Source organism: Hemicordylus capensis, chromosome 7 (genome assembly GCF_027244095.1).
Source record: "Hemicordylus capensis ecotype Gifberg chromosome 7, rHemCap1.1.pri, whole genome shotgun sequence".
NCBI lineage: Eukaryota > Metazoa > Chordata > Lepidosauria > Squamata > Cordylidae > Hemicordylus > Hemicordylus capensis.
In genome coordinates, this window is record NC_069663.1 from 31,876,740 (window position 1) to 31,897,697 (window position 20,958).

General features: G+C 52.5%; 1 protein-coding gene across 1 annotated transcript in view; it reads right to left on the reverse strand.

The window, feature by feature from the left end:
* The window catches only part of BMP8A (bone morphogenetic protein 8a), a 37,907-nt gene extending 23,835 nt beyond the window's left edge, over window positions 1-14,072 (reverse strand). Inside the window, exon 1 of the mRNA XM_053267948.1 lies at window positions 13,220-14,072. Coding sequence (XP_053123923.1) covers window positions 13,220-13,694 — 475 coding nt within the window. The 5' untranslated portion in view covers window positions 13,695-14,072. The remainder of the gene's footprint in view (window positions 1-13,219) is intronic.
* Window positions 14,073-20,958: the final 6,886 nt, after the last annotated feature.

A 20,958-nucleotide genomic window follows, 5' to 3' on the forward strand; every position in this document is an offset into this window, starting at 1 on the left:
GAGAGAGTTTTGCAGTTTCTCTCTTTTCTATGCGATTAAAGTCTGCCCCCATTCAAAAAATCTCTGCAGGTCTGAACAGGAGGTCTTTGATATCCCTGCCAGTTTCAAGGTATTTTTAGTTGCTCTTCAGTAGATCTACACAGTGTGCATGTGTGTACCATTTTGTTCTCTAAATTGCACCTCCACTGTAATTATAATAGTCCCCTCTACTTTCTGAGTGGTCCACGTGCCTTTTTTGAACACTAAATTAAAATGAAATGCTGGCATTCCAAACCACATAAAGAATTTGGTGTCTCAAAATATATTTGAAGGAGATGCAGAAAGAGTTCTATCTAGAGGGATCCAAGCCAAAAAAATAAACCTCCCCCTCATCTGGAGCGGAAGGTGTGGAATCGAGGCATTACATCTTCAAAATCTTAGATAAGTTGCCCTCCCCAGAGTTGTTCTCATCATGGCAGCAATTTCGCTTTCTCTCAGCAGGAACTCTTAGGAAAGCAAAGAAGTTTGCACTCAGTTTTCCAGCAGCGGAAAGCAAGTGGGGTGCCCTCTCTCTGATAGGGTCTTGGAAAGGGTCTGTGCCTTGTTTCCCCCTGACAAACACTGAAGCTTTATTGAAATACTGAAAATATTGGAATATATATTCTAACAGAACACTCTTCACCTAGATCTCTGCAGCAGGCATCCAGATCTTAATCAGTAGCCTCTGGCCCTAAGGAGCCAGGGAAGCACCAGAGGAGGCGCAGCTGCCTCTGCTTACTGGCAACAGCTTGGCTTACTCTTCTCTCACCCTCCCTGCCCGAGAGGCAGGCTACCTGTAGGCTGTCCATTCATCACTGCCTGCAGACAGTGCAGCTCTCCAGCAGGGTGGAAGAAAAAGGAGCAACTCAAGCTGCCTCCTTTGATGCCCCCCTTGACTTGTTAGGATGAGCTGCTAATGGTCTTAATTTTAAAAAGGCACTTTCACATCTCACTAGCTTTGTTAGGGCTACAGGGGCCACACATCTATTACACAGACTGTGAACTAAAAGGAAAAAAACTTCTGCACCAAGTTAGCCTTAATTCCGCAGCCTGATTTGCAAAATTCTTCAATGTTTATTCTTTCCTGCATCATTTATTCTGCTTCTGCTAGTCAAGGATCCATGGAGCCTCAGAGTACCTGACCTGCGAAAAACCTTTTCGGCAGCTGAGAGATATGTACCAGGCATTCTCACACACTGCTCAAAAGATCCCCTGTAGCAAACCTTGGAGAGCTGATGTGAATCACTAGCAGCATAAGACCTAGACAGACCCGGTCTGACTCAGAAGGCACCCACTTCACATACTTAGCAAGGGACAGTGCGGTTATTTCGCTTGCTCACAACAAAGTCAGGATCACATGCTGCAGCCTCTGTGTCCTTCGGTGGCACTGCCACACAAACACTCTCCTGCTTATACAGCAAATCATTCCCTCCAGGGATTTCAAATGTGAAACTGGGCAAACCCCAGACAGCCAATACTGTATTTACACAAAAGGAAGAGGAAGAGGGCTATAGGTCACCTCCAGCTTCAGAGGCAAGTTGCCTCTAAGTACCAGTTGCAGGGGAGCAACCGCAGGAGAGAGGGCAGACCCCTTTCAACTCCTGCCTGTGGCTTCCAGTGGCATCTGGTGGGCCACTGTGCGAAACAGGATGCTGGACTAGATGGGCTTCCTTGGGCCTCACCCAGCAGGGCTGCTCTTATGACTCTGGATTTAAGATTACCCCCAAACATCAAACAAGTTGGGGGGGGGGACCTAGTCTTGGATTCAGACAAATACAGTACCCATGCTCCTAAAAATGTCAGCTGTCAGGGAAGTATTTCCGCCATTTACTCCAGGCCTTGGCTCCTGAGAGACTCAGGAGCCAGAAGTGGGCTGGAAAGCTGTTCCTATCTGCTGCTGTGTGAAGAGCATGGGCAACGCTTCCCCACTCTGGGTGGAGAGAGACTTTCCCACTTAATCAGTGTGACCACAATCTCCTGCTATCTGTGCTGAGGTTTGTTCTGCTGCCTGCTGTGCAAAAACAAGACCCCAAACCAGATGCTGCTGAGGCCGAGCCCAAGGCCACCAGCTAGCAATTATGCTGTCTCCCGAGAGGCAACCATGCTGCCCGTCCGCCTTCCCAAACGCCCACTCTGCTCTCACACAGGGCCCCCAGCTGCTTCGCTGGCTAAAATGGACAGAAGGGAAGCAACTCCACCCAGCCGGCTGCACGGAGACCAAGAGAATCCAGAGAAGCAACACCACGTCTGCTGCTTGCAGGCTGGCCACTCGTCAGGTAGAGCTGCGCAGTTAACCTGACAAACAGCCAGCCTGAAAGCAGCGTGCAGGGCAGGATTGAGAAGAGCCAACAGAGCTCCGGGAAGCAGAGACAGCTGTGCCTCCTTTGGCGCCTCTCGTTGTTGTGGCTGCGTTCGAGGACCAGGATGCTTGTTTTGGACTGTGACCCTTTGAGCTGAAATATCTGCAAACACGCCTTGGAATTTCAACCATTAAAACCAGGAAGGGGTGTTGAGAAGAAGAGCGGGAGAACAGGAAGTGATTCCATTGGGGGCGGGGGGGGCAGAGATCCTCTGTTGTTCTAATGAGAGGATGTATGGAATTACTGTGTCAAGCTGTTGTGATGGGCCACTAGATTAGATGGCTTTTTAAAAGGGTTAGACCAGGGATTCTCAACGTTGTGCCCCCAGATGTTATTGGACTTCAACTCCCATAATCCCCAACCAAAGGCCACTGGGGCTACGGATTATGGGAGCTGAAGTCCAAAAACATCTGGGGACCCAACGTTGAGAACCCATGGGTTAGACAAATTGGGTTTGCATGCAGATGGTCCCTGGTTCGATCCCTGGTTCGATCCCTGGCAGCATCTCCAGGTAGACCTGGGAAGGACCCCGTCTGAAACCCTGGAGAACTGCTGCCAGCCAGTGTAGACAATATTGAGCTTGATGGACCATGGTTCTGACTCAGTAGAGGCAGTTGCATGTATTTAGTAAACGGAGCCTGCAGACACAGAGGCAGGACACATCTGACTACCAGGCGCAAAAGACAAATCACTGAGGAGAACCAACACCTCGGGTCCTGAAGGTGAGCCAAGAGCTGGGCTGGTGTGAATTCTGAACATTGCCTATGTCTCCAAAGCCACAACTCCTCATTGTAGCTGGGAGGGAAGCCAAGCAGCAGTTTGGAAGCTGGGGTGACAGAGCTGAGCAACAGGGGTGTGGGTGTCGCCCAGGGAGATACATGGGGCTGTGGGCATGAAGGGTGGTGGGTTCAAACTCCCAGAAGAGGAAGCCGAGAAACAAGTGAGGATTCCTTGAGACCAGCGCCAGGCTTGCAGGAGCCAGGGCAGCCCAGCCACGGATCGTTGCCCTTCCTCCTCAGCCTTCTGACTGCCTTGTACTTCAACAGAGTTTTGACAGCGACACAGTACTATCCTTTAAAGAATCATCAACCATTTTCAACTCTTTTCAACAGGAGAGCTTTCAAAGAAGTTTACACAGAACCAAGACGATAATCCAGAGGTTGCCCAAGAGGCTCACAATCCAAAAAAGAAACTCGAGCTGCACGCCGGCAGCAGCCACTGGAGGAGGAACATTGGGCTGGGATGGGAATGGGGGCGGCTGCTCTCCTTCTGCTACAGGCAGGAGCGCCATCACTTTAAAAGAAGAATTTGGGAAGTTTCTGTTTCTCTCATCGTGGTAGGAAAAACAGGCAGCTGTTGAGTTCTTGTGTGCTGCTTGGCCTTGACAGGCAGGATGCTCATTCCAGAGAAATGCTCTGTGAACGGGGCCCAGAGACTCAGCCTGCTTCCTGGCTTTTGGCTTTGCTAGACAATACACTTCTACAGGTCCAGCTCCATCCTTCCCTGGCCATAAGCAAGCCATTAAACTGGGTGGCTCCCGCAAGCTCTCCACTGCCCCAAAATAGCTGCCCCGGACAACGAGCAACTCCCATAAGACAACCTCGGCTTCCTCTTGGCATTTGGTCTCCGCAGCTCTTGCGGTCAGGACAGGGAGTGCGACCCAGCTGTCGCTTCCATCTGAAATCAAGGCGGCTAGCGAGAATCCTAAATTTAAAACGTTCTCAGAATTTCTCTGGTGCAAGAGGCCTCCCATGCATTTCCCTATTGGGACATTACCAGAGGTGAACTCGCCCTGCAGGCAACGGGCGTGGAGGGCTTGGGTGTGGGTTGTGCATTTTCTATTTGTATCGCACATGAAAGTTAGAGTGTATATTACAGAAAGAGGAATCCATTAATACTCCTTACATTGCCTGTCAGCGGTTTTTCACTTTGAAAAAGCTTTAAGTTTTTGCTTTTGATTGGCAGAGAACAGAGCCTCTTTAAGTTCTGTTGTGCAACATGGGAAATGGGCTGCGAGCTTTTTAAAATGTAGAGTTATTCATATTTTCACCTTGACACATAGTCAGGACTATGATTACTGTTTGTACACACTGAACTTTTGGCAAACAAAAACAAGCCAAGTTTCTAGCACTCATGCTTAGGCAGCAAAAGTTTGGAAACAGCCCTCTGCCTTCCCCCCTCTTCTATCACCCCCTTACTGCCAATAATTCCAGAAAGCTGAAGAAGAAGAAGAAAACTGGCATAAATTATGCAAAGCAAAGTCAGCTTATACACACAGACTGTGTCTTCATAATTGAGTTTGCGCTTAGAATTGGTTTTCCCGCCTGGTGCTTGGAAACATTCAACAGTGAGAGCAGGTTTGTAAGCCATTAACAGAGAAAGCCAAGTTGCCAAAGCAGCAAGTGAGGTCTACAAAGCACAGCAGGCAGGAAAAGGACTGTTTGGAAGCAAAAAGCCTCTTATGGCAGAAGTGGCCAAAATCAGGGAGGCCAACCAAGCCTGACCCCAAAAGCCAGTTCAGAGAGCTTCTTCCGAATCCAGATGCAAATGCCATCATGGGCTGCCTGGCGCTGGAACTAAACCTCCCAATGCAGGAGTGGGAGCTGGTTCAAAAGACGTTCTTCAACAAGCAGGCACTTGGCTTTCCCCCGATTAATACTTCCTTGGCTTTTATCCTGTTTTTGGTGCTTATATATTTTTCAGTGCTGCTTTGTATTATGTTTACAGTGTGAGTTTTTATTTCTATTTTTACTTCAGGTTGGGGTTTTTTTTGACCAAGCACATGCTTCTTATTTTAAAAACCAGAATGTTTTTATTCAATTGTTTCCTGAAGCAAACATTGAAACATGTTGGGACTTGGGTGGTTGTTGTTGTTTGGGAGTGGGGGGAATAAGCAACTCTGCAGTTTCTTTTGTTCATTTGTATTTTTTAAAAAAACAATTAAGAATTCAAAAACAGTTTAGGTATAAATATTTTTCTCAAGTTAAATAGTTGTTATTGTTTCCATTGTACAGAGTCACACTGCAATCAAAAGAAGCTGAGATGATTTTGCATGAAATGGATCTATAGAGGTCTATCAAATTATGCATGGTGTGGAGAGAACTTTTTCTTCCTCTCGCATAACATTAGAACCAGGGGTCATCCCATGGAACTGACTGCCAAGAAATATAGGACCAACAGAAGGAAGTACTATTTCACACAAGGCATAATTAACCTATGGAATTCTCTGCCACAAAATGTGGTAGCCACCAGCCTGGATGGCATTAAAAAGGGCTTAGATAAGTTCACTGAGGGCAGGTCTATCAATGGCTACTGAGGCAAGAGGCCTCTGAGTCCCAATTGCAGGGGAGTAAGAGCAGGAGAGAGGGCATGCCCTCAGCTCCTGCCTGTAGGCTTCCAGAGGCATCTGGTGGGCCACTGTGTGAAACAGGATGCTGGACTAGAGAGGCCTCCTTGGACCTGATCCAACAGGCCTGTTCTGCATGTTCTTAACAGGCAGCTGCATCCAGGGCAGACAAAAATCCCGCTAGTCCGAGAAGCGGCTGGAGTTGCCCGCCTGCTTCACAGTCATAAGCTCGGAGAGTCCAGAGGGGGCTTCCTTTTTGCTTAACAACACGGGCATTGCTAGGGCCTTCAAGGATGCGGAGTGCGGGCCCACAGAGCCTGGCTCAATCACAGCCCCCATCTCGATAATTAAATCCTTTCATGCTCTCATAGGAACCCAACCTTTTCTTTCAGTTTTTGAAGCCAAATATTTCCAGGGAGAGGATGCTGAAGAGACTGCCACTGCCTTTTAAAGCAGGCAGGAGTCAGACCATTGGGCCATCGAGCTCTTCTGGCTTGGAGAGGGGAGCCGGTCTGGTGGTCGCCAGCATGACTTGTCCCCTTAGCTAAGCAGGGTCTGCCCTGGTTGTATATGAATGGGAGACTTGATGTCTGAGCACTGGAAGAGATTCCCCTTACAGGATGGAGCCGACCGGGAAAAGCAGAGGGTCCCAAGTTCCCTCCCTGGCAGCATCTCCAAGATAGGGCTGAGAGAGATTCCTACCTGAAACCTTGGAGAAGCCGCTGCCAGTCTGGGTAGACAATACGGAGCTAGATAGACCTATGGTCTGGCTCAGTGTATGGCAGCTTCCTATGTAGCTCAGTATTGTCTTCCCAGACTGGCAGCGGCTTCTCCAAGGTTGCAGGCAGAGGAGTCTCTCTCAGCCCTATCCTGGAGATGCTGCCAGGGAGGGAACTTGGAACCTCCTAGATGCAATTCCCAGAGTGGCTCCATCCCCTAAGGGGAAGATCTGACCGGGCTCTGCTCGCATGGAGGCTCGGCCCTCACTCTCTCTTCCTCCACAAAGGGTCGCCATTGCTTTCCCTCGTCCTTGCACCCACGCCTGCAAGCAGCAGCAAACTCCGCATGCCTTTCCCAAACTGCTGCTTGCCTCCTGGTGCTGGGAGGGGCCGCTGGCTGCCAATCGGTGCAACACGCCAGCGTGAGTTGGGAATGCACACAGGGCAGCGGCGCAGTGATGGTGTGGGGCCACCGCACCGCAGGAGGAGGAGGGGGTGCCCGCAGAGAATTGCAGAGGGCTGAGAAAGGGACAGAATGCCTGGCAGTGCTGAGGGCATGTGGGCCACTCAAGAACTGACCCAGGGCAGTAGCCCAGTGCTGTGAACACTGCTGCTTAACAATGATGCAACGATCAATTAAGCATCGTCACAAAGAAATCCAGTCTGCCATCCCTGGGAACATTCGCCAACCGCGTCCCTTCTAAATGAGAGGAGAGCTGGTCTTGTGGTAGAGGCAAAGTGTGCCGTCGAGTCGGTGTCGACTCCTGGCGCCCCCAGAGCTCTGTGGTCGTCTTGGGTAGAATACAGGAGGGGGTGGCCATGGCCTCCTCCCATGCAGTATGAGATGATGATGATGGTGATTAATTCGATTTCTATACCGACCTTCCAAAAATGGTTCAGGGCAGAGAAATAATAAATAAATAAGATGGATGCCTGCCAAAGGGCTCACAATCTAAAAGAAATGTAAGAGAGACACCAGCAACAGTCACTGGAGGTCCTGTGCTGGGAGTGGAGAGGGCCAATTGCTCGCCCCCTGCTATATAACAGAGAATCACCTCACCATGCCTTTCCTCATTTTCCTGTATCTCTGCTTCCCGATATAGGAGTTTCACATGGTCTGGGAAACATACCAGCAGGGATTCAAATCTGATAACAAGCATTCCCTTTGCTAAACAGGGTCCGCCTCAGTTTGCATTTGAATGGGAGCACTGAGAGATATTCCCCTTAGGCTATGGGGGCCGGTCTTTGAAGAGCATCTGCCTGCAGAAGGTCCCAAATTCCCTCCCTGGCAGCATCTCCAAGACAGGGCTGAGAGAGATTCCTGCCTGCAACCTTGGAATCAGCAGCCTTCCCTTCCTTCAGAAGGCGGCCCCATGCCGTTTTCCCTGCCACCGCTCTGAGGGAGGCTGTAGCGGCTCCCCGTCAAGTCCTTTCTCACAATTAAAAGGTTACCTACCTGCCACTTATCCAGGCTCTTCTCACACACATCAAAGTTAATTAGGATATGTGCTTTAATTGACTTCCCAGCAATGCTCCAGAGTTGGCACCCTTTCAGGTACAGGGCAGGGTTCCTGCTGTGGGGAGCAGGGGAGGGGGGAAGTGCCCCCCACATTATGTACCTGGAGCGCTAATGGGTGCAAATAAAAGATGAGGCTTGCAAGAGAGGACTCTTTCAGCCTGGGGTTTCACATGCACCGCCCAACCCATCCTTTCATCATCATCATCACCCTGACTATAAGATGCTGTGCAGAATAATCCAGCTGTTACAAAACACCCTGTGACAAAACGGGGGTGACTCTATGCCTTCCTGGGATCTACCCTCAGTGGAGAGATTGCTCTGATCCCAATCTAGGAGCACGCCGCTCCTTCGAGGTAGGCTGCCCCCAACTGAAGACTGACCTGAAGCCACTGACCTCTTGGCTGCTCCTGACTTTGACAAGCTTTTCCACATCCATTCTGATGCCTAGGAACCTCACAGGTTCTGGAGAATAACTTGCAAGATTCTTCCCCATGTGCCTCGTGAGGTCATTTGCTGCTGTTGAGCTGATTCCTGAATAATACATTGTCGTCTAGAGCCGGGTTGTGTAGACTCCGGCTGCAGAGCGCCTGTACGTCCCAAGCCAGGCAGTTCTAGATTGCTGAAGCCGTGTCTAAGCGTGGCCAATCAGGCTTCAACTGGCGGCAGCCTACCTCGAAGGAGCAGCGGGATCAGAGCAATCTCTCTACTGAGGGTAGATCCCAGGAAAGCATAGAGTCACCCCCATTTTGTCACACACCTCCAATACCCCATTTCAAGAGACTTGATATCTTCCCCAAACTTGTTTCAGACCCTTGTTTGCACCTGTGGTGCATTTGACACCTTCATTTCTGCAGGCTTTTGGACCAACCTAGCTGGACTTCAGGATCCGTGCCCCCACCCGTGATCAGAACCAAATGAAATGAATTCAGAGCACACTATTTGTTTACTATCTCAGCATAAATCCGTAGCTAGTTAGAGAAGTTGCAGCCACTACCAAAACAAGTATCCTTATGTTCTAAGCCAGGCCAGGGTTGGCCAACCGGTCCTAGTTGGACTACAACTCCCAGCAGCTGCCACTGGAGATGATGGGATTTGTAGTCCAACAACAGATGGAGAGGCTCAGGTTGGCCGCTCCTGGTCTAAAAGCTAGATTTTACATTGAACAAATTAATCTTCAAACACCAATAAATCAGCATGTGACGTATCTTATGACTGTGCCAACACAAAGAGTGTAAGTGCAAGCCAAAGTTGTGCTGTCGGGTCAGTGTCGACTCCTGGCGCCCACAGAGCCCTGTGGTTGTCTTCGGTAGAATACAGGAGAGGTTGACCATTGCCTCCTCGCTCCCGCGCAGTCTGAGATGAGGCCTTTCAGCATCTTCCTATATCGCTGCTGCCCGATACAGCAGTTTCCCATAGTCTGGGTAACAAACCAGCAGGGTTTCGAACCAGCAACCACTTGCTCCCTAGGCGAGTTCCTTCCCCGCTGCGCCGTTAAGTGGCTTAGGGCATCTGTGGGGACCCTTTTTGCAGAATGAGTGAGTGTGGTGCTGGCAGGGGGGCCTTCCCACCCAGAACCACGCAGCTTCCTTCAGCCTAAAATGAAGGGCGGGGGAGAGGAGGGGAAGCCAAGCTGGTGCTGCTGTCTGCTGGGAAGAGGCGGCCCAAGGCAGGACTCCCATGCCAGGCTGTTGAGGATCCCTGTTGATCGGTGTGGCTGCATCAGGGGGCAGGAAAGAAGAGAGGGAAGCGAGAAAGGCCACCTCAGCGGGGCAGAGGTGGGGGTGGGGAAGAAGGCAGGACCCTGGACTCCTCCATTGGTCCCAAGCGGGTGGGGATCCAACCTTGTGACACTTCAACCCAACAAGAGTGGGTACATGCTACACCCAGTGTGGTGTAGTGGTTAGAGGGCTGGACTAGGACTGGGGAGACCTGAGTTCCAATCGCTCTTGAGCCATGAGACTTGCTGGGTGACTCTGGGCCAGGTACTTCTCTCTCAGCCTAACCTACTTCACAGGGTTGTTGTGAGGAGAAACTCAAGCATGTAGTACACCACTCTGGGCTCCTTGGAGGAAGAGCAGGATAGAAAAATGTTAAATGAATAAATGAATGAATGAATAAAGAGTGAGCCAGAAGAGCAGCAGCACTCCTGCTCAGGTTGCAAAGAGGTTCTAGAAACCAGTTGTGCTGGTTCTTGCTTCTCTGAACTGCTGACTTACTGAAACTCCCAACTGGATGAGCAGCACAGGAAGCGGCTGTTCCTTCACCAGCATCCCCGAGAAACCTGGCTGGATCCAGAGCGCACGGTGGGAACTGCCGGGAAACTCTGCTGCACACCCAGGACGACGGTGGACTAGGCAGGCCAAGGCAGTGGGCGCCTGAAGCGGGAAACCCAGGAGAGCCTGGCCCCCGCCCCATTAACTGGCCGGGGCCACAACCCAGGCAAGCCCCCTCCGGAGCGGTGCTGGAGTGCCGCTCTGGGTCCAGATCCCCAACCGGAGGAGGCTGCTGCCTCTGGCACCCAAAGTGGGCCACCACCTCAGATGCTCCTCGCAGCTGCCAGAGGGCACCATGGCTAGAGGTACCAGCTTCGGAGAACCCTTTCCTGCCACTCATCCAGTGGAGCACAGCCTACAAAAAATTGCCCTCTGTCCACGGGTCAGTCTTTAAGGCAGTCCTGGCTTGTCCCAATGAGCCAGCGGACGGTGCAGCTCTACCTGATGAATGGCCAGTCTGCAGGCAGCACAGCTCTTGGGTGAGGTGGGAGAGAGGAGCTAGGGGTGTGCACAAACTGGTCTGGAGGCCTGTTTATGGACCTCCAAACCAGTTCAAAGGTCCAAACGTTTGGCCAGTTCGACAGCGGAGGAGGGATTACCTTCAACGAGCAGGAAAGGTGCTCTAATCCCCCCCCCCACAGTGTTTTCCCTGCCGGCGCTGTGTTTAAACACAGTCTCGTGACGGGGCGGCAGCATACCACCATGCCACCCTGGTGCACGCCAGACTACAAGCGCCTGGTGCACGTGCACACGTCATAGGATGAGGGAGGAGAGCTGGTCCTGTGGTAGGAAGCATGAACTGTCCACTTTGCTAAGCAGGATTGGCCCTGGGTTGCATTTGGATGGGAGACTCCATGTGAGCACTGCAAGCTAGTCCCCTTAGGGGATGGGGCTGCTCTGGGAAGAGTAACTGCAGACAGGCAGGCAGGCAGGCAGGCGGTTCCAAGTTCCCTCCCTGGCAGCATCTCCAAGAGAGGGCTGAGAGAGATTCCTGCCTGCAACTGCGGAGAAGCCACTGCCAGTCTGGGTAGACAATACTGAGCGAGATGGACCAAAGGTCTGACTCAGTATATGGCAGCTTCCTATGTTTCTACGAGCCAGTCAGAGGTGCTCTTGGGGATCAGCACCTGTTCAGCGTTCTATTCCCTCCCTCAGGGGAGGCTTTAAGGACGGGGGGGTGCACTTACCCCCCCCTGCTGCCACACTGTGCTCTGTGTAGAAATAGTTCGGCGGGGCGGCAGCATACCCCCCTAGCCGCCCCCGTTGTTTTCCTGACTGGAAGTGACTGGAAATACTGCGTGCACACCCGTCCGCAACACATGCACAGCATTTTCGGTCAGGGAAACAAAGGAGCAGCAAGGAGGTGCGCTGCCGCCCCGCCAAACTATTTCTACAGAGTGTTCCGGGAGAGGGGGGGGTTGTTAAGTGCACCCTCCCCTGTCCTTAAAGCCCCCCCCTGCCCCCCCATCAGCTTGAAGGGAGCTGGTTCCGTGCACATCCCTAGCAGTAGGCCCTTCTGGGTGCCCTGGACAGCTGCCCACGCCTGATACCAGTCCTGCTCCCGGGAAGGGTCCATCCAAGAGAAGGGCTCAGCCCGATCTCCTCCCTGGCCTGCTGGCAGCCTACAGACGAGGAGTTTCCCTCCTTTTCCATGGAAGGGCCTTCAGACATGCAATACAGCAGACCAGAAATGTCTCCAAGTGCATAAAGACACCCCCAAGATGCTTCGTCCACTGCGAGAGAGCCAAGCTGCACACGGACAAGCACCACAACAGAGCGGGAAAGGGGGCTTAACCCTGCCTGCATCTGCCACTTCTCTCCAGAGCTGCTCTCCAAAATGCATACGCTGACCTCTCAGTACACGTCTGGCATGTAATGTGTCGTTCTACCTTCAGATCCATAAGCACACCCAAGAGCCCCCCCCCCCCCAGCCCGGGCTCCCATGGTGAGCAAGACACACACACTTTGCAGGCTAGAACCGACATGCAAATCGCAGGCACTTCTACGCTTCCTGCGTTTGCCCCGAACCAAGAATGATCTTCCAGACAGCAAAGAACCACCCAGGCCGAGATGCGCCACATTTGGGGTTAGGGAACAAGAGAGACAGAACTGGTGAGAACGCCAGGCTGTCTGACGTGGATCTGGGAAGCTGGAGCTCAGCTCTCAGCTCTGCCACGAATTCCCTGGAGGGCCCTGAGCCTAATTCCCCAACTGTGAAATGGCAATCTGGGTTGTGCATGTAGATATACCACTATCTAAAGGGCAATAACCTCACAAGCTGGAGAAAGGGGGAAGCACGGAAGAGATGCTGAAGCACCTTGCAAGTCAAATGGCCCAAGTGAGGCAGAAGCTGTAGAGGCCAAACCATCTCAGGAAACCTCTCTTGCTGTTCTAGTGCCTTCACCGTGGTGGCCCACATTGTGGCAGACAATTTCGCGAGGGAAACCCCCACCGCTGAGACTGCCACGAGTTGGTGGGTGGCGTGTGGAGGGCCTTTGCTCTCAGGGTCTCAACGGGACACTCTCTCCTCCAGGCATACTAACCAGCGACTTTGGTTGGCACCTTCCCCGTCTCGGAAAATAGAGGAGAGAGCATGGTTTACTTGCTGGAGCCACCTTAGCCTTTCGGCCAGCAAAGGGCAAGGCGCCCGAGGCAGGGCCGGCTTGTGCCTCTCTGCAGCTTGCTGGACTCCACCCGAAGTGGAATAGGCGGATGCCCTGGCAGCGGAGAAGCACCCTTCCATCCAGGGGTCCCTTAGGGTCTCCGCGGTAGGTGCACTGTGTTCATGCGCCCCTCCCTAAGTGCTGGGGGGTTCCACAGAGTCTCTAGGGGCCCCTTAAGTGGCTGGCGGGCGGTGTCCTATTCCGACGTGCTCAGCGCCCGCCCGCCATGCGAGAGGACCCACACGGAACCCAGCCCAGGGAACCGGGAAAGGGGCTCGCACAGCCACAGCGGCAGCCGCCCAGGCGCCGCGACGGACTCACCCAGGTTGACGAAGCTCATGACTGTGTCCGCGCCGTCGGCGGCTCTTCTGTGCGGGAAGACCGGCGGCGTCCAGGCGCTGCCGCTCCGTGCCCAGCCCGGGAACCAGCGGCTCCCTCTGCCGTCGGCGTCCTCTTCCTCCTCCTCCTCCTCCTGGCGGGCCATGGCGCGGTACAGGTCGAGCATGAAGAGCGGCGCGGCGGCGGAGGGCAGTTGCTGCCTGCGGGCCCCACCGCTGCCCGACGGGGAGGCGGCGGGAGGTCGCGCGCGGGGCCGGGGTCTGCCCGGCAGGCCCAGGAGGGCCAGGATCTCGCGCTGCATCTCTCGCTTGTCGCGCCCGCTGAGCCGCCGCTGGTGCTGCTGCAGGCACGAGGCGGCGCGGCCCGACGCCGGGCGGCCCCAGGGCTCCGCGGCCAGCACCAGCACAGCCAGCAGCAGCCAAGGCGACGGCGGACTCGGGGCCGGCAGCAGCCGCATCGCGCCGGGCGCAGGCGGATCCGGCGCGGCGCTGCCGTCGGGCGGCCTTTAAGTCGCGCGCGGAGGGAGCACGTGCCGCGGCTCGTCGGGCGCGCTGGGCGGCCTTAGCCAGCTCCGGCCCTGCCCCGAGCCCGGCGCGCCCAGGCGGCGGCAGCAGGAGTACAGGGACTCTTGAGCATGTGCGGAGTACCCGCCCAGGGCTCACCTCGGCGAAGAGCCCCTTAAGCGCGACTCGCCCGACGGCCTCCCGATCTCTGTGGCTGGAGAAGCGGCACTCGCAAAGCCCCCTTGCCTGGGGCGAGTCCCGCTCGCCACACCTGCGTAGGGCGGCCACTCCTCCGCCCCTGGAATGGCCCAACACTGGAGGAGGAGAAGGAAGGGGGACCTTCTGCAGGCAGCGGCTGCATCCCCGCAACGGGCTCGGCGTTGGGGCATCAGCTGCGGTTTAGGGCCAGAAAGCCGGGCGGCAGCGGCGGGGAGGAGCGAACTCCGCAAGAAGATGGTGCTCAAACGCGGAGCCTCCCACCCAGAAACAACAACACACACAAAAACAACCCCCCAAAACCCCACCTCCCAAAAGGCAGCAGCAGCCGCCGCCACCCAATGGCGCCGCGGGGAAAGTGACTTGACTAGCAAGCCAGAGGTTGGCTGGTATGTTTCCTAAACGATGGGAAGCACCTGTATCGGGCAGCAGCCATATAGGAAGATGCTGAAAGGCATCATCATCTCAGACTGCGCGGGAGGAGGCCATGGTCAGCCCTTTCTGTATTCTACCAAAGACAACCACAGGGCTCTGTGGGCGCCAGGAGTCGACACCGACTCGACGGGCGCACTTTACTTTAAAAGCAGCAGCAGCAGCAGCAGCTCGGATCGCAGATTCCCAGCATCACGCACGGCTGGTCCTCCCGCAGGCTGCAGGCTAGCCACTTCAGAGGCCAGGAGAACGCCCCGCCTGCAGCAGGAGGTTAGCGCACCGGGTGGGGGAAAAGGCTGCTGCCTGCCTCGGTTTTCTCTTTGCAACTAGCAGTTAAGCTCAGGCGGGGCGGGCCGGGGGGGCGCGCCAGTACTTCTGGCTTCTCGGGCAGGCAGGCTGTTGGGGTGGCCATGGCGGCTGCTGGCCTGGAGGGGCTTTCTGCGCTGGCAACTACATCACTGAAGTCGGCGGAAGATGAAGAGCGTGCTTGCCCTCCCGGTGGGTGGGTGTGGGGGGGGGCAACAGTCCTCCTGCCCGCTGCCGCCTCCTGCGCCGCTCGGGCAGCTCTGCTGGGGGATCCACCGGCAGACAGACAGACAGACAGACAGACAGGGGGCTGCTCGGCCATGCGGCCGCCCACACCAAAGGGGGAAAGCGCTTGCTCCAAGAGCGGCGGCGGGGGGGGGCGGGTAGGGTTGCCATGTCCCCCGGAGCTTAGGGTAGCCCCCAGATTTTGGGTCCTCCACCCCGCTGCTAAATCCCACCCCGATTTACAGGGATTTCAAATGTGCTGCTCGGATTTTACTCTGGATCCGATCACATGGGAGGGCAGAGAAGGCCGGGAAAGTATCCAAATCTGTCAAATTAAAAAAAAAATGCAGATTAGTTGCCATACAATCTGCATAATATGCAGATTAGGCCACCTGGATTTGGGAAATTTGAATATGACAACCTTAGTGGCGGCCCCTCCTGGAGCCCCCCCCTTCCTTCCACTCTTATCCAGAGCCTGTGTCTGGGCAAGGGACTGCTTGGCCTTACAGCAGACAGAACCAGGTGGAGGCTTATTTGTTTGATTTCTATACCGCCCTGCCAAAAACGGCACAGGGTGGTTTACACAGAGAAACAACAAACAAACAAGATGGCTCCCTGTCCCCAAAAGGCTCACAGTCTAAAAAGAAACAGAAGAGAGACACCAGCCACAGTCACTGGAGGGATGCTGTGCTGGGGACGGATAGGGCCAGTTGCTCTCCCCCTGCTCAATAAAGAGAATCGCCACATTAAAAAGGTGCCTCTTTGCCCAGTTAGCCAGGAAACAGCCCACCACTGTTGCTGCCTTCCTCCTGCTGCACTGGGTGGATTTTCAAAGGAAACGGAGCAGAAAAAGGACTGGAGGCTCCAGCTTGTCCCTGCTGCTGCGGCTGGTCCTAAGGGGGGGGGCGCTAAAGGAGGCAGCTTGACTGCTCTTCTCTCGCCTGCCTCCCCCAGGAGCCGCACTGCCTGCAGGCTGGCCATTCATCAGGTAGAGCTGTGCAGTTACCTAAGGAATGGCCAGCCTAAAGGCTGTGCAGGAGAGAGAAGATCAACCTGTGCTTCACCATTCCCAGCATCTGCCGCCACAACAGCCAGTAAGCCGGGATGGTGGGAGTTGCAGTTCAGCAAAAGCACAGAGCCTCAGGTGGGCCATCCCTGCCGCAGCCCCCCTGTTCCTTTTCCAAGCCAGTTATGGGGGTGGGGAGGAGCAGTGGTGGCTCTTTGCACCTGTTGTGCACCTCTGGATGTTCTGCCCAAGCCCCTGGAAGAGCTTGGGCCACCCTCAACAGGTCGGTTCTGTGCAGGTTTACGCGGAAGCAAGTCCCACGGAAGCTTCAGGCATGCCGATGGCAGGTTAAGCTGCATTGGACTTGGGGCCACTTCCTCCTGCAGCCACTGGCACTGGCTTGGGCCAGGCAGGCGGCCGCATGTCTCGAGTGGCTTTCCCCTCTAGCCACAGTATCCCTCTGCTTCTGTATTTGGATCACCATTTCAAGTGACACACCACCACCACCACCACCACCCCGCTCACACTTCCAACAAAAGCAAGGCTGGAGTTAAAAACAACCCAGTCTCTTGGGGCACCTTAAAGGCTGGAGCCCATTCATGGGTCACGCTTTAGACCCGTGAAGTGTCACCCACAGTGGGCAGTCCCAGCTGCCTGCACAGGAGGGTGCAGAGAAACCAACAGTGCAGACAGTGAAGTCAGGTGCCCAGAAGGAGTCTCTAAAGCCTCCACGTAGATCGGAGAAGAACGGGGACTACTGCCATGGCCCTGCTCTGGGAGGGAGGCTGGAGCTGTCGGGCAGAGCAAGTCAACACTCCCCAAGATGGAGGGGCCGGGCAGCGCCACCCCCTGGCTGCTGGCAAGCGAGAGCCATTCGGAGGAGCCAGGGCAGGAGGCAAGGTGGCCTGGAGGGAGGGGGCTCCCGGGGGTGTCCTTTAAGCACAGGCAAAAACATCTCTCAGTGCAAACAAGCAGTTGAAGACTAATTGCTACAAGGTAAGGTTGAAGGGGTGCAGTGGCAGGGCCCAACTACACCAGACAGCAAAGCATCTCAAAAGAACCCACCTCCAAAAAAAAAAAAAAAAAAAGAGGAGGAAAATCCTGCTAAGGTGATCTGCATTCCTCCTCCTCCTCCCCCACATTAGCCTCTGCCTCACTTCCCACAGAACATCGAGAGGATATCCGCCAATTGGAGCATCTCGGTGTTTACAAAGTTGCCCTCTCCTGTCTCTTATCAGCCTGACTGGTGGCAGTAATAAAATGCAATTGTGCATTAATTTGTCCATCCTGGATTTAAATAAAAATGGCATGGAGGTTTTTCAGGGCTCCTGTGCCTTCCAACACCTTCTTTGCAGGTTCAGTCCATTTTATGGTTGCAAAAGCCTGCAAAAATAGGTGTGTCTTGAGGGTCTTCCTAAAAGCAGAGAAGGAGATGCTCTTATTTTTGACAGGGAGCAAAGCCCCAGTGGCAGCCGCGGAGAAGGCCCAGTCCCAAGTTGCCACCAACCAAGCCCGAAGCAACTAACCAGACCTCTTCAGAAGATTGTAATAGGCGACAGGGTTTGTGACAAAGATGCTCTCTTAAACACGCTGCACTTTGAATTTCACTTGGAAACATATCAGCAACCAGTGCAGTTGCTAAAACTGGTGCTATATGGTCCCTACGGGAAGTTCCAGAGACCAGTCTGGCTGCCACATTCTATACCAATTGTAGTTTCCAGACCATGTACAAAGGTAGCCTCATGTAGAGTGCCTTACAGCAGTCAAGCCTGGAAGTTACCAGCATATGCACCACTGTTTTAAAGTTATTTGCCTCCAGAAATGGGCATAGCTGACATATCAACCAAAGCTGATAAAAGCATTCCTGGACACTGCCCTAACCTGAAAAACCGGTGTTTTGGATCCAGGAGCACTCGCAAGGTACATACCTGATCTTTTAGGGGGAGTGTAACCACCCAGGGCAGATCTTAAACCATCTCTCAGGGCCAACCCCCCCAGTCAATACCTCCATCTTATTTGGATTCAATTTCAGTTTGTTATCCCTCCTCATCCAGCCTGTTACTGCCTCCAGACAGGCATTTAGGGAAGTTATGCCATTTCCTGATGAGGTCAACATGGAGAAGTAGATCTGGGTGTCATCAGCATATTAATAACACCAAACCTCCTGATGTTCTCTCCCAGCAGTTCCATGTAGATGTTAAAGAGCACTGGAACAGTTCCACAGAGCCTTGTGGAACTCCATACTTTAGTTCTCACTTTGCAGAGCAGCAGTCTCCAAGTGACACCATCTGGAATCTACCAGAGAGGTAGGAATGGAACCACTGTAAAACCGTGCCACTCATTCCCACCTCCCTCAGGCGATCCAGAAGGGTACCATGGTCGATGGTATTGAAAGCCACTGAGCGATCCAAAGGAATCAGCAGAGCCACACTTCCTTTGTCAATAGCCAAGGGGATTAGTAAATGGATTAGGCTTTGCATAACCTAAATTGCCCCATGACAGTTCTTGCCCAGCATGGGGCTAATGACTGGTTTCTTCTCATCCTTTCTTAAAATAGCAAGATAATGCTATTAAAAACAGAGAGAAACACAGAATGCAAGGAATCCAGAATTTAAAGTCCTTCAGGAACTCTAGCTGGCAATGGGGCAATTCAGAGAGAACAGAGGCCAAGGGGCAATTCGTCACTCAGCTGGAATCAACTGAAAGCCATAAAATAAGCTGAAGCTGCAAGCACTGGCCTTTGAATTAAAAATGCCAAGGTTCTTCGCTGAATGGGAGTTCCTTGAGAGTCAACAACATAGGAGAGTCTTGGCCATTGGCAAAGGGCCTTGAAAGAGAATGGAACATGCCACGTGGCACTGGTTTTAATCCTATTTTCAGCAAATTATGGGAGAGCAATATCTCAGCACCACTCAAGTTAAGAATTCTCGTGTGGAAACAACCAAGCAGCTCCTAAAACAAGCAGCAGCAGAAGAGGAGGGAAATCACAAGAGAACCGCAATCTGATGACAGTATCACCTGTATGTTTCCTAAAAAGCAAGTCAACAGAAAGGTGCCAAATCTGGAGGAAACAGCTTCCCTGGAAGTGATTGGGCCTCAGATCATAAATCCAGCCAGACGCTCTGCTCATCCTGCCTTTTACTCTCCGTTTGTCTTCAGCCACTTAAATTTATTGCCTGCCCCATGCAGGTTTGGAACAGTTAAGAAAAGCTTCCCTAGCCAAAACTCCTCCCCTGGAATAGATTTCATCAGCTGAAACCTCAATTAAAAAACTTCCCTCTACAGCAGATTATAAGCATTTACAGCTTTCTGTAAATCCAGAGCTTCTCAGTCTTGGGTGCCCAGATGTTGCTGGACTGAAGGCCATTGTGGCTGAGGGGAGTTGCAGCCTCAAACGTGGAGACACACATTTGAGAACCCCTGAGTAAAGTACTATATTATATTAATTATATTATATATATATAATAATATAATATAAACTAAATTTATCTATAATATAGAACTACTTGGGCCTCACTAACACAAAACTCCCAGATCAAACCAAAAAAGACAGAAACATGCCACAGGTCGGTTCCAGATCTTGCCCACACACCCCCACTCCCCCCACCCAAACTCATTACTTTTCAGGAAAATACAGAGAGAGAAAAATCTACCATTGGAAAGCATGGGGAATGAGACCTCAGAGCGAGGTAAAGACTAGAGTAAGTGGTGCAGCGGGGAAATGCTTGACTAACAAGCAGAAGGTTGCTGGTTCGAACCCCTGCTGGTATGTTTCCCAGACTATGGGAAACACCGATATTGGGCAGCAATGATATCAGAAGATGCTGAAAGGCATCATCTCATGCTGCGTGGGAGGAGGCATTGGCAAACCCCTTCTGTATTCTACCAACAGAAAACCACAGGGCTCTGTGGTCACCAGGAGTCAAAATTGACTTGACGGCACACTTTACTTTTACTTTAACAGCGACATAATAAGTTAAGATGCTTGCAAACTCCAAGACGTCACTCATGAAACTCCCAGACCAAACCATGAAAGAAAGAAAACAACCATGCCATTTGTACTCACCCAGACTATGGAAAAACCACTCCCAAACCCTGAAAAAACATATTAATGTCCTAAAAAATGCAGGGAAAGTCTCCCATTGGACGGCATGGGTCAAGAGACCTCAGAGCTGGGAAGACTAGTCACAGCAACATGACGTTAATTTGCTTGCAAATTGGGAGCCATTTTACTAGTATTCATAAAGAACTTATAGTAGAAGTTCTTCTCTGCAGACCTCTCTTAAAGAACACCTAGCAGATGTTAAACATATAAATAGGGAAAGGCTGTGGTCAGTTCATATGAAAAATAAACACCTCTTAAAGCAAGCATCTTAAGAGTCTGAAGTGTACGCTCAAAAGAAAGATAAGGGAAGCACTGTATTTAGACAAGTTACAGCCAGGGGTCAATGGTAAGGAAGAACTGAAAGAAATCTTAAAGCAGGGGTGGGGAACCTTGGCCCTTCAGCTGTTTTTGGACTACAACTCCCATAATCCCCAGCCACAGAGGCAAATAGCTAGGGATTATGGGAATTGTAGGCCAACATCTGCAGGAGAGCCAAGGTTCCCCACCCCTGTCTTAAAGTATATAGGGCCTTATAGGCTATTAATGGGTAAGCAGAAATGCAGGTTACAGGCTGCCCCCCCCCGCCCCCCCGGTTCCATCATAGTTAGTGTTAAGCAGGCAAAGCTGTGAGTCATCAATTTCCACCTTTCCACGTGCTAATCAGGTGCCTGATTAGATTTAGGAAGTATATCTGGGATACAAGAGTGTGGATTTTAAGCAGTGAGTCATGGAACACTGAAGTTGACGTTGAAACGTCTACTCTTTATTAGTAGTTTTTAATTTTCTTTTGATCTACAAAATAAAAAAGTCTGGAGAGAATAATTTGATAGGAAACATAGGAAACTGCCATATACTGAGTCAGACCATTGGTCTATCTAGCTCAGTATTGTCTTCACAGACTGGCAGCAGCTTCTTCCAGGTTGCAGGC